The 14,674-nt window shown below is 44.8% G+C and overlaps 1 protein-coding gene across 1 annotated transcript in view; it reads left to right on the top strand.

The window, feature by feature from the left end:
• Nucleotides 1-4,426: 4,426 nt before the first annotated feature.
• Nucleotides 4,427-14,674, top strand: part of LOC135101130 (red pigment-concentrating prohormone) — a 19,127-nt gene continuing 8,879 nt past the window's right edge. The window contains exon 1 of the mRNA XM_064004671.1: nucleotides 4,427-4,508. Coding sequence (XP_063860741.1) covers nucleotides 4,506-4,508 — 3 coding nt within the window. The 5' untranslated portion in view covers nucleotides 4,427-4,505. The remainder of the gene's footprint in view (nucleotides 4,509-14,674) is intronic.

Below are 14,674 nucleotides of genomic sequence, written 5' to 3' on the forward strand. Positions count from 1 at the left end.
AAAAAAAAAACAAATAATAAAGAACAAGAATACTGCATAGATGGAGGAACCCTTAGGCTTAATACACCAATCATCGTATGGTCACCTATGTAAATATGTGAGTATAATTATAGAAACAAGGAAGGAGAGACACCAAAGCGCTTCTAACAGATAATTTAACAGAAACTGAAGCAACTCCTCAATGGCAGGTCCTACAACTACAATGTAAAATATAGTTTCCTTTCCACTCCCCTGGCCACGCTGTCGTATGCGGATGCAGCCAGATCGAGCAGACTTGACGCGAGTTATGAGGCCACAACAGAACGCTAGTGGCAGCACAGATGCATGATACGTTAGCAGTGCACCTCGGCAACAAGTTTTAGCAGCACAGCATTAAAAACAACCGCTCATCTTACGAAAGAGAGCAACAGACAATTACTCTACGCCCAAGACACACCAATGAAACAAGCCTTCATTCAGTAGAAATACAAAGATAAGAAATTGTTTTGAGAGTTATGGCATGTTACAAAAAATAAATAAATAAATAAATACATAAACAAACAGACACATAAATAAATAAATAAATAAATAAATATATAAATAAATAAACAAATAAAATAAACCCGCACGTCAGTATGAAGCACAAATACCTGTTCCTATTAATGAGTAATTATTAGACATCGGTTACATAGCTGCAGACAAATTTACCATCTCCTTCCAATAAAAATATCAGGACTGAGCGAGGAGGTGTATATATTCTTGCAGTTCATCTTAACCCAATTGCCTCTTCCACTAATGAGGCGCCGGGCAGTCAAAGTTGTCCGAACTTGCCAGGCTCTCTAATTCGACGGGAAGATAAATATGCAGGCAAACGTTCACTGGCTGCGCGGAAACAACTCCTCTACTCATTATGTCGTGTTATAAAAATGAAAATATTGTTTACGTATACCTACTTAATTATTTATCGTTGTTTCACGATCATCTATTTGAATAATTAGTGCATAGGTAAGTAAATTTTTTTTATTCTTTCACAAGCAAATAAAATTCGATAATTTCAGATATGAGTTTTCAATGAAAATAGGATTTCTAAAGTTAACAAAATTTATTAATACCACCCCAACACTGCTTACTCTACAGTAACTACACAGTACGTTAGGACTGAATTCCCCACCAGATGACCGTTTCTGCTTCAGTAATTATTCTGAAGATGATAACGACAGGCGTGTGGCGCGTCGCCCCGCCGTGCCGGCCGTCATATCCTGGCCACCTGAGGGCGTGGCTGGATGCTCAGCGTATTCGAGCGGCGGTTCCAGAAGCTCTAAAAGGAACAAGTTTTTTATTTTTCAATACACTTACACAACATGCACAGCGACAGGTAATTTTGTTCATATGTAAACCCCATGTGAAGTTCCTCTTACCGGTATTAGCCAGTAAGCATTGTCGAGTGCTAAGTAGGGAGGGACACGCACCGCGGAGGGTCTGCGGCGGGGAAGGAGTGGCGGGAATCAGCGGGAAAAAAAGGCGTGTGAGTCCAGAGGGTTGAAAGAAGAAAGTCTTGTTGGTAGCAGCGATTATGATGCGCTTGTCTGATTGCCTCTGTGTTGATTTAGAGAAAATTAAGCGTGTATCTTCACAAATAAACATTAATGCAAATAAAAAAAATGCAACCAATAGCAAACAATAACAAAAACAGGAGTACCAGCAGCAACAGTAACAACATGAACAACAGTTGCTGCAGCAGCAGCTACTGCTACTACTATTACTACTACCACTACTACTACTACTACTACTACTACTACTACTACTACTACTACTACTACTACTACTACTACTACTACTACTACTATTACTACTACTACTACTACTACTACTACTACTACTACTACTACTACTACTATGCTGTGCTGAGGTGATTGTATTCTTTTTCTTACATAATATTATACTCTGCAGCCTTCACTACACTCTCATCAGCCGTAAAGAATTAAAGAAAAGAAAACAGGTTACCTTACTGCTATAACTGTACTCAAATAATGTACACACACACACACACACACACACACACACACACACACACACACACACACACACACACACACACGGCCCAACCCCAACCCCGCCAGGAATGTTAACAGTTTGTCTTTATAAATAGCACAAACACTAGTATTTATTTCTTCCTATAAAAAAAAAAAAAAAAAGACAATACATTTCTGGACGGCCTCTGATTCTGACACCTAAATTTTGAGTGAGTCCCGCACCGGAGCTTCAGACACCTATGGGAGCGCAATACCTCCAACACCTGTGAGTAGCGAGTTAGAAAGTAGCACATATTAGGATCACACTGCCTGGGACCTGTTATTGTTACTCCCCTGTGTCCTTGCCTACGCCAACCATTCATCTTCTTGTGGGGACAGCCTTATCTCGGGTGGCAATTCTCACGGACAGACAGGCAGGGAGACACTCAGGCATGGAAACTGACAGACAGCTTATTCCCGTGTTTAAACGGACGCCGCGACGTCTTTAACAAGTTCACATTCACACATTCTCCTCCCAATCACCACCCACCGCGGAAGGAACCAATCAAGCTCATTCCCCTTTGATATTAACGCGTAATAATCACGTCTTGATTGATATGAAACAGGAGGAACCGACCCGTGAATCACAACTCTTCACAGGTAAATTAAGACACTTGACTCACGAAGCTACACAAAAGGACAAGGTGTTTAAGCGATGCATGCTCTAGCTTCTGCCAGTAAGGTCACCGTCAGTAAAAGCAGAACATGAATGAGTCTTTCGTGTTCCCTCATCATCGTGCTTTTAAGTCTTATTGATCTAAAGTTCTGACTCCAATATATGGGTTAATTTTGTTTTTCGGTCTCATCGTCTCGTTAATTATGGTAAGTAGGGCAAACCTGAGTCCTCTAGTGCACAAAGGATGCCTCGATGATCAAAGAGCATTGCCTATTATTTTCCTATGAATAAGACAAAGCTGGCCGAAGACAACATGACGAGCAATATCAGGAGAAAAAAAGATGTAGATGGGAGACAGGAAATGTGGATGAGCCCAAACCTCGCTGTTCACCATCCTGTAGGCGAATCGGGGAGTCGCAGGGCCCCTTAACCTCTGAGTGACGTCATGACTCCCACTCCCACGCCCTGGTCCCGCCCCCTTGGTGACGCCGCACATACACTGCCCCAGATCATACAAAAATTAGTGCAAAACGAGATACGGCGTTCCCAGAAATTTAAAAAAGCATAAAGAGAGACAGTTATGGGAAAAGAAGGCTGCTTGACTATAAGAAAGTCGAAACACTGGTGCATTGGGAAAGTACAATTGATACATATGACAGCAATTATGGTTAATATTCTCTCTCTCTCTCTCTCTCTCTCTCTCTCTCTCTCTCTCTCTCTCTCTCTCTCTCTCTCTCTCTCTCTCTCTCTCTCAATATATATGCATGTGTGTGTGTGTGTGTGTGTGTGTGTGTGTGTGTGTGTGTGTGTGTGTGTGTGTGTGTGTGTGTGTGTGTGTGTGTGTGTGTGTGTGTGTGTGTGTGTGTGTGTGTGTGTGTTGTAAAAAAAATAAGAGGATGAGGAGGGGATAGTTTTGATAAAGAGAGGTGAGGGGGGCGGGTTAGTCAAGGAGCGAATATCTGCGAACTGAAGAAGGACCACGAGAGGAAGGAGACGAAGAGTAATGCTGGTCTGTATTGAGGGTATCTGCTTATCCTAATACGTGGTACCTGAAATCTTACGTGTGGGAAGAGAAATCAGAAGAAAGGGAAAATAAAGGAACAAAAGGCAAGAGAGAGAGAGAGAGGGAGGAGGACAAGAAGAAGAACAAAGGCAAGGTAAAGGTTGAAGAGACCAAATGACGACGATGAAAAAAAAAGAAAAAAAGAAATAATATAAAATAGTTAAATAAATGAATAAATAAATAAATAAATATATATATATATATATATATATATATATATATATATATATATATATATATATATATATATATATATATATATATATATATATATATATATATATATATATATATATATATATATATATATATATATATATATATATATTTATATTTATATATATGAGTATTTAAACCAGAAAGAATAGGAACGAAAACATGAACCAGAGAAGAAGAATCCATTAATGGCTTCAAGAAGATAAAAGAACAAAGAAGAGATTCCTAGGTAGCGGAGGCGAATATGAAGAAGGAGAAGGAGAAGGAGGAGGAGGAGGAGGAGGAGGAGGAGGAGGAGGAGGAGGAGGAGGAGGAGGAGGAGAAGGACAACGAAGAAAAAGCGTGGGCGTGAGGAGGAGTCAGAGGAAGGGCTGGATGGAGGAAACAGTGGTGGGGTGGAAGGGGTGGAGGGGAGGGTGGTGGAGGTGGCCGCGCAGGTGTGCCTCCAGCAGGTATAAGAGCGGGGCGGGGCGAGGAAGGTCATCACTACCAGCTCCGCCTTCGGGTCCTCAACTCCCTCGATCCCGCTCCGCTTCTCACGATCCTCAACACGGAAGGCATGGTGAGTCTGCTGCCAGCTCTCCCTCTCTCTCTCTCTCTCTCTCTCTCTCTCTCTCTCTCTCTCTCTCTCTCTCTCTCTCTCTCTCTCTCTCCTTTGGTAGATTCCTCGGACATTGTTTGCAGTGTTTCTTTTTCTTTCACTCTTCTTTCTTCTTTTTTTCGTTTTCTTTCTTTACCTGCATGAGAGTTGCTGTTTTTCTGTCTCTCTATTTGTTTGTTTATCCATTTTATCTTTCGTTCTTTCTGCCTTTTTCTTTCTTTTTATCTTTCTTTCTGTTTGTTTGTCTGTCTGTTGTCTCCCTTCGTCTGTCATCACCTCCGTCTGTCTGAGTCTCACGTTCTCTCTCTCTCTCTCTCTCTCTCTCTCTCTCTCTCTCTCTCTCTCTCTCTCTCTCTCTCTCTCTCTCTCTCTCTCTCTCTCCAGACACACACACACACACACACACACACACACACACACACACACACACACACACACACACACACACACACATAAACACACACACATACACTTATATGTACACTCTACTGTACTCATTCGCATATACATGAAATCTCCTTTTCTTCGCCTGATTACCACAATGGCAGGGCTTTTCATTCTCTGTTCCCTCACGTGACCTGCAGCATCTTTTTCTCCACCCTCTCCCACATCCCCGCTATTATGTTGCAATTCTTTTACTGAGTTACTTGGTGCTATGAATTATTAATGCTGTTTGATATTGCCGCGTCGCCGATCATGACCCGCACCTCACTGTAGTCTTTCTCTTACATATTTGAGGAGGATGTAATAATATATGTGTGCATGCATCGAGACTGTTCCAGGAGTATGCTTGTGTGGGGTTAAGTTGTGCAGAGTTGTTTTTGTGTTAACTCATCACCTAGATTGTTTAGAGGCGAGGTACTGCGTGATGTCAGTGAAAATAAGATCTGAAGCTTTTTATTTTTATTTTACTAGTCAAAGATTGATTATGATGTACACATATCAGTCACTAGGTAATTGGGAACATCTATAGTGTATTCATTTTAGCATTTTCTCAGTTTATTCCTATTGTATATTACTTATTAGATGATCGAAATCTATAAGGGTATGTATTGTATATGTCAACAGGTAATCGAAAGCTTTCAGTGTATGTTCTTTACCTATACCTTCTTTCAGTGATTCATGGTCAGTGGTAGATAAACAGCAGACTTGTAGCGCCATCTATACAAAACTCTTCATTTCGCCCAGCATGTTAGGTTAGGCAAGGGTAAGACAGAGGTAGAATAACCCAGCAGCCTTAGACGGTGATCTCTAACTCTAGATAGTGGCTGCCTCGGGGACTTGGTATGTCATCTCATCGATAAGTTGTATAAGCATCCCTACACAGCCAACAGTGAGTAAAGAGAAGGGTAAGTTAGGAAGTAGGTTATTCTGGGATAGGTTTGGTTACGTGATAACACAGCATCAGATGAACAGTTTCGATGCCTTTGGACAAATTTGGTTACATTATGGTTCACTTTCCGTCCCACGACTACCTTGGGAGCGCTTCCCCATACGAGTCCCTACCGGAGAGCATAATGTCTGCCCTCCCTTCTTCCCCTCCAGCTACTGTGTGACCTTACCGCTTTTGTTTATCTCTCCTGGTATTCCTGGTACTTGCTTGTTTAAATTGCACGTTGCCTGAAGCCGTCATGACTGTGTGTGTGTGTGTGTGTGTGTGTGTGTGTGTGTGTGTGTGTGTGTGTGTGTGTGTGTGTGTGTGTGTGTGTGTGTGTGTGTGTGTGTGTGTGTGTGTGTGTGTGTGTGTGTGTGTGTGTGTGTCTGCGTGCGCAAGACGAGATCAGGGATATGACGGAGTGATATCAATGCGTCAGAGAGAGAGAGAGAGAGAGAGAGAGAGAGAGAGAGAGAGAGAGAGAGAGAGAGAGAGAGAGAGAGAGAGAGAGAGAGAGAGAGAGAGAGAGAGAGAGAGAGAGAGAGAGAGAGAGAGAGAGAGAGAGAGAGAGAGAGAGAGAGATCTGTTAAAAAAATTCCCTTCCTAACTAATATATTATGACCGTAGCACAGTAAATTAATCACGACTATGTTATCCCCATCGAGAAACCCAACTAGCGGTGAGGGGGCGGTGCACACACACGCACACGCACACACACACACACACACACACACACACACACACACACACACACACACACACACACACACACACACATTAATTTCCACATCCCTCCCTTCCTCCCATATGCAGAAATACCTCAATTTAGACCTGGCTCTCACATTTAGCACTCACAACCGAAACATCCCCGTCAGGTGAGTGCTATGATGCTTTTACTCTCCCACTCCAGCTAAGATTTAATCCGCGATAACTGTAAATGAAACGGGAACACAAGGCGGTAGGGGACAAAAGGCCGTGCACCACAGCACAATAAGACTAGAAGGAATGCAAGGGGAGGGAGGAAGACAGCGTGCTAGAGAGATCACAAGGAGCAGCATTCCCTCGTGTCGTCCCACCTCAGTGCCTTGGCGAGAACAGTGGGGAGGAACAGTGGGAGAGTGGCCGGCAGGTAGTGAGGGGATGATGGATGATAAGAACAGGTAGTGGGTGAGGAGAGAGAGATGACCGGCGCATGTTCGTGAGGGTGATAGTGTGGGTGATGGGACGTGACAGGACCTGCTGGGGGATGAAGTGTGTCATAGGTGCGTGTGGAAATGGGTGACAGGATGGTGATGATGAAAGGACTGGTCGATGGGTGTAGGTGATGATGTGAAGTGTTGGTGAGGGGGATGAGTGGGTGATAGTGAAGGCTGCAACAAGTGGTGGTGGATGTTGGGGAAGGTGTGATGGATGAGTGCTGGTGATGAGACGTGAGGTTTTGGTGAGAGGAATGAGTGGGTGAGGGTGAAGAGTGCAACAAGTGATGGGTGTTGGGGAAGGAGTGGTACATGATAACTGCTGGTGATGAGACGTGATAGGAAAGTGACGGGATTCTATATAAACTTCACCTAAGCAAACTCCTTTTACCAAGTTTCCTCCATGATAACTCCTACCATAGTAATCCTTCGTAATAATAACTCCCTCCGACTTAAGCAAACCAATGTAACTTAACCCAACCTACCCTAATTTTTGTGCAGAGTTTGTAAGTACGCGAGGGAAACTTAACCAGACCAACTCTCAGCATATGGGGTGACGGAGATGAGTCGCTATGGGCCGCAGGAACATAACCCACTATAACCTCGAGAGCGTAGCTGGCACCCTTGATTCATTTACGAGCGCGGAGGTAATGAATGAGGAGCGACGCTGAGAGGGAGGACGAAGAGGAGAGCGCAAGGGGGAGGCCGCCTGCCACTCACTGCCCGCGGAACAATGCACTGCCGCAGCTTCATTATCTGTATTGCTAGGCACACACGCATTGAGTTAACGACAGACCTGCCAACCGTGCTGAGGCGCCGGGACCAAAATACCTCCTGAGCAACCCCTGCCTGCCGGGAAGTGGAGGTTCTCAAGCTAATTATCTAGAGGGTATCTCCGCCTGGTGCTGGCCGTGGTGGTGGTGGTGGCGGTGGTGGTGGTGGTGGTGGTGAAACCCTCTCCTATCTCTCCCAGACTGTGATGTGAGAGAGAGAGAGAGAGAGAGAGAGAGAGAGAGAGAGAGAGAGAGAGAGAGAGAGAGAGAGAGAGAGAGAGAGAGAGAGAGAGAGAGAGAGAGAGAGAGAGAGAGAGAGAGAGAGAGAGAGAGAGGGTTTTCTACCGGACACTCGAAAGAAAATAGTCATTTCAATAACACATAACAAATTAGGCTGAAAAAATCTTACAGAGCAGTAATTATTAAACACACACACATAATGGATTTATTGAAATTTATAATATTTCGTGAATTACAAAAAAAAGAAATTATCATTGCGAATTGATAAAAGATAAAAGATGGTGTGTGTGTGTGTGTGTGTGTGTGTGTGTGGAATAGCCGTCTACCTGGCTGGTGTTAAGGAAGATAGAGGAGACAATAATGAGATGGGAAGAGGCGGGACGGGAAGGGATGGATGCCAAGGGAGGGGCGGGAACTGTAGAGACGTTGGGAAAAGTGTGTACCGGGAGGGTGGGGACGCGCTGGGTGAGGTGAAGAAGGGAAGACACACACACACACACACACACACACACACACACACACACACACACACACACACACACACACACACACACACAAGTCCACCTGGGACGGAAAGCACGAACAGAGACAATAACAAATACGAGAAACACAACAAAGGAAATGACCTGTGTCAGTGGGAGGCATCATTGTGCATCATTTTTCACGTGTCCGCCACAAAGCACCTAGCCACCGCATCCGTGACTGCATTCTTATCAATTAAAGTGGTGGCTGTCAATTGTTGCCCCTACCACAAAGCTGTTTAAAGAGAAGGAAGCTACAGCGAGTTTCCAAAATGATGTCACGCTCAAATTACCGTCACCTGAACCGGAGCGTTAATATTTCTGAGTCTCTTCGGTGACTGAAAACAAAGAGTTCTCAGATATATAGTTAAAAAAACGGGTAGGGCAGGGGAGCGTCTCGAGAGAGAGAGAGAGAGAGAGAGAGAGAGAGAGAGAGAGAGAGAGAGAGAGAGAGAGAGAGAGAGAGAGAGAGAGAGAGAGAGAGAGAGAGAGAGAGAGAGAGAGAGAGAGAGAGAGAGAGCAAAGAGCAGGGATGAGTGTAGGGTAGGGGGAGGGGACGGAGCAGGAATTAGGGCAGTAGGAGAACAGGAGGAGGAAGGACGAGAGTAAGGACAACACAGTGATGGCAGACTCGCACACACCTCATTGTCATATTCTCTTACCTGGAAAACTACCTTCATGACGTAACTTGAAGAGCAAACGATACGGAACCCTCACCTGATGAATGGAGGTTACTGTTTATAAAAGTCACTACAGCAGGAGCAGTTTATAAATCACCGCATCACTTAAGCTATTCACTATTAAATGGCACATCTTTCCTTAATCACTACCAGCTCTGAGACATTTCTTCTCGTTTTACAGCCACATCTAAACATTACACTGGCTAGAAACTGCAAAATCTATTCGTTTTTATTCTTTATTTTTTCTTGCAGGTGCTCATAAAGGTTTCATACACTGCTTTTAGTGCTGTGAATTCTTGCATGTCGTAGTGAACGGGATTAACATTGCCTTCACCTGACGCTGGAGTGGAAAAGCATATCCCAAACTCAAGGTACCCCACAGTACTTAACCATTTATGTACATGGTCTCCGTTACTCCACATACTCAAGCACGAGACTTATTTTCCAATGCTCTCTTGCACACGTGCCCAATACCTCCTACTCCGACATACCATCCCTGCTGTCCGCCAATCATCATTCTTCCTACCGAATAATCTTCACAGGACACATTATTCCCCTCAATCCTTGTTACCCGTGTTCACCTCCATTGACCTCTCTTCGACCTTCGCACACTCATGCTTACTTCACTACTTTTTGTGTGTCTTTTCTCATGAATGCGCCAATGTTTTTTTTTTTCATAAGGGCAGAGGGCAAGGCTGTTAATTGTCTTAAAAATATAAATGAATCTGTAGTTTAAGTCATGCAGGTTTGGGCTGTTGACTTGTTTCGAATCTCGGTCAGCGGTGTGTGTGTGTGTGTGTGTGTGTGTGTGTGTGTGTGTGTGTGTGTGTGTGTGTGTGTGTGTGTGTGTGTGTGTGTGTGTGTGTGTGTGTGGGTGGGTGCTTAAGGCTACACAATACCACTGAAAAGGAAGTTCTGGGAATGCATCTCTCTCTCTCTCTCTCTCTCTCTCTCTCTCTCTCTCTCTCTCTCTCTCTCTCTCTCTCTCTCTCTCTCTCTCTCTCTCTCTCTCTCTCTGGGCCTCTCATGAACAGGACGCTTTATAAAACCTCCCTTCGACCCCCTCTCCGGCATACAGCTTCGGGCCGCCTTTTGCCTCCCCTGCACAATCACATCCTGTTAGCCAGTCCCTAGCCTCTCACATTTTTCCTATCTCTCTCTCTCTCTCTCTCTCTCTCTCTCTCTCTCTCTCTCTCTCTCTCTCTCTCTCTCTCTCTCTCTCTCTCTCTCTCTCTCTCTCTCTCTCTCTCTTCCACCGCTGTCCGCTTTGCCCCTCGGTCTCTCAGAACACACAAACTCCCCCAGACGCATCGCTCGGCACCAACTTGTCCTAAACACGTTCGATCTAAACTCTGCCCTCTGTTCATCAGCTTATCGGACTTTGCATGGAGTTGATTCTGCTCTTTTTCACACTGATTTGATTTCTCGTCACGAACACCACCAACTCGCACGCGTCCCCTATGGACCACTGCTGGAGGCGCGTCCGTGACATGTAATGTCTATCAAAATGAGTATTGGAAAGTTCAATAGATATCTTTGCGTTGTACGTCTACATAATGAGCCCACACACACATACACACATGCCTGATATACAACAGTGGATGAATGTTGCATACACAAAATACTGTCCACATACTCGCACACACACACACATACACACACACACACACACACACACACACACACACACACACACACACACACACACACACCTACATACACCATCATCACCAACCTCTATACGATATCAATGCAGGACAAAGCGCAGGCCTCCCCTAGCCTTCTCTATCTCGTTCAGTTGCCCGTCTATTACAGGACTTCCTATCTGTACATCTCGTCCTCCGTCTGTCTCGCCTCTTGTATACTCAAAAATTATAGCTGTCATTTGGTGCAAGATTCAAGTCAGTCAGTAATGGCGAAGCATCCCATGATGAACAGGACGCAGAAAAAAATGGCAGTAATCAAGCGAAACGCATGTAGATATAAAATAAGGAAGGGTTGGCCGTGTCCTCTTCCAGCCCTTATTTCCCTTTCACCTCCCCTTCATCTCACCCATGCTCTATACATTCAGCCTCCCATCGTCCACTTCTCAACCTTCTCAAATTGCTATCAGCCTCCCCATCCCGGCTCCCCATCCATCACTCACCGTTCGCTACCCACTCCCCACTCCCCACTCCCTCCCTCCTCTCACTCTCCCCTGCCCGTATATTCCATTCATCGCTATTCCTGTGTGTCCCACCTTCGCCCACCATGGACCTCCTCCTCCTCCTCCTCTCTCGGCCTGCCTCTCTTCCCTACTCGGTACTTCCTTTTTCTCCGGCAGCTTCCCCCTTCATTTCCCTTCTTGGCCTTTCCTTCAGCCCCAGCGTTATTTTGCCACAGGACACCTGATCACCCGCCCCCTCAACCTGTGACGAGCGGTATCCACCTCCAGGTATTCAGGTCACCTCAGGCCACTAGCAAGGAGGGTCACGTTACTCGTCTCATCCCCCACAAAGAGCAACAACAACAAATGATAAAAATATTCACCACATAAAATAACAAATGTAGAGGCCAGTCCACTCAAAATTATTCATACTCATAATCGCCGCTCAAGCCCTTGCTAAGAAGCTCCACGAATGTACTGCTTCCTGAGGAGTAACGTGAGATGCTCAGACCAATTCCCAGACCATAGTTCACAAAGTAAAAGGCGAAACAATTACCAACTCAAGGTTGCCTGCATGGCTTTCGGGGAAGGGCTGTCTGGGAAGCTTGGACATGACCCCCATTGAGTTGGTGTCTGCTCGCACCCCACAAGTACAGGGCAAAAACTCAGCTGGAAGAGTTGTTCTGGACTTGGGAGTGATGATGAGAGAACAAGCACCGCGCCTTGCTGAGGGAGCCGCTCAAGGACGTAAACTCAAGAATAGAGTTATGTTTTTACTTTTCCCTTACTTCAAACGCTAAAGAAGGCTATTAGATCCTTCAGGAAACATTTTACCAATATAGAGAATTGCTTTCCTGTGAGGGGAGGGAGAGAGGGACAGTGTTGCCTTTGTCTAACTCAAAAATTGCCCTGGTTACTTTGCTGGAGACGGCGGCACCTACACCGCCGTCCCTGCCCTCACCCTCTCTATTGCTCATTTGTCACTGCCATTGCTGACACTACAAACAAAACCTGTTCGCGTGAGAGGTTAGCAGGCTTCGGTGAGGACAGCAGTGTACACTTGTTACACTTGTACTATTGATTTCCCAGCCCGAGCAATGCCAGCTAATGAATGTTCAATTCCTGGGGCTATAGCCACTGCCGCTAGCCAGCCCTTGATTGTCCTGCAGCAGAGGCAGACACTGAATCGTGGGGTGTAGGTCACGACCGATGACTGTCTTCTCATCTTTGTATTTTTCTGTGATTAAAAAGAAACTAGAGGCAGTGTTATCAAGATGCATTACATCACATCACCATTACTTCCATTTTCTTACCTGGCATGCTGAGGCTCGCGTTCCACTAGGGTTAGGTTAGCTTTCACTGATGCGCACGCCAGTTATTATATCGTGAGCAAAGGGGTAAGGAGTATGTTATGTGAAGCCTCACCTACGGGTTGGACTACACAAGCTCTAATCGCTCTCCGGATGGGTACAGCTGGTGGGTGGCGCATAGGTGAATTTCTGCTTCTTACAGCCGTCGTTGTAGATTATTATTTCTACTCGGAAGCGATGCCTTACTTGTGTTTCTCGGGATGCAGCAGATCTGTAAAGCTTCCTATTCTTTACTATTCACTTAAGTAAATATAACCGACAAACCATTTTGTAGCTTACCTAAGTCTCTCGGGATAGAGCAGTTCTGTAGAGCTTCCTATCTTTCATTATTCATTTATCTAAATATAACCGACAAACCATTTTGCAGCTACTGTCAATAATTAATTTTTGTGCGCGTCTAATTAAACACATTGGAAGAATTATTAATATATATATATATATATATATATATATATATATATATATATATATATAAATATATATATTATATATATATATATATATATATATTATATATATATATATATATAAACTGTGAATGAAGGTATAAGAAGTGTAAGATGGAACTAGAAAACATTCACCGACTTTACGTCAACCACTTTAAGGGGTGGGCCTCCTCACGCTCATCCAGACCCGCGACGCCTTGCCTGTAATGGACTGGTCTGCCAATGAAAGCGGCTGCGTACTGTGGTGGAGACAGTAGCGGCTGATATAGTAGTGAGCCTCACCATAGGGGAGCGTTTCGGCGCGGCGCACTGATCAAGTTGTTATCCTCGCCTCTCGCCGCCCCTCCTCGACGATAAATTCTTCTACTCTCTTTATGGTGTGTGTGTGTGTGTGTGTGTGTGTGTGTGTGTGTGTGTGTGTGTGTTGTGTGTGTGTGTGTGTGTGTGTGAGAGTGTGTGAGGCATCTATTTCTTCCTTTGTTATATTTACCCTTTGCCAAGCCTCTCTTCTGTAAAAGAAAAGAATAACGACTTTGAAGTGCACGGAACACGAGGAGGGGAAGAGCGCCGCTGCCTTCAGACGCTGCCTGTGTAGTCCTCGTTGGTATTCTTGCCTTGAGAGAATGTGACAAAAAAAAAAAAAAAATCAGAGCATTGTCCACTATTTCATGACACACCATCACCTACAACTGATTCACAATTACCACTACTACTACCACTACGACCATCACTACCACCACTACTAACCACCATCATCAACCGTCCCGCTCAACATCCACCTTTTTTTGACTCTTATTTTCCTTCTCTTGCTTTACTTTCATCATCCTGTTCCTCCCCTCCCCATCCATCCTCCTCCCCTCCCCAGCAACGAAGTCTAGTAAAACAATCTTCCCTGATCTCATTTCGCGCTTACAACTTCACATATTTCCAGTCCTTTTTTATTTCACCTAACTGAACAATATCTAGGATTTATATCTCTCCCTCCCTCTCGCTTTCTCAGTCTTTCTCTCTCCCCACACCCCCTTCATACACACACACACACACACACACACACACACACTTTTGTCCCACTGGTAACAAAAGGGACACACAAACGGTAACAACAACCAAGACCACCACAGGAACGTACATAACACACTGTGTACTATAGCCCTTTAAAGCCTCCTGTTCACATCTACCACACATACATCAAAGTACCTCTCGCCTCATCTCCCTTCCCTATACACTGCTCCTTCTCTCCCCTTAAACTCTTGTGCTAGGCTGCCTCTGCTCTTTAGATTCAAGTTTCCCCGTTGTACAAGGCGCCCGAGGACCCCCGTGCAAGGATGCCAAAAAGATTGTCGATTATTACGAAAGTTCAACGGGTGGAGGGGAGGAAGG

Source organism: Scylla paramamosain, chromosome 6, assembly GCF_035594125.1.
Source record: "Scylla paramamosain isolate STU-SP2022 chromosome 6, ASM3559412v1, whole genome shotgun sequence".
NCBI lineage: Eukaryota > Metazoa > Arthropoda > Malacostraca > Decapoda > Portunidae > Scylla > Scylla paramamosain.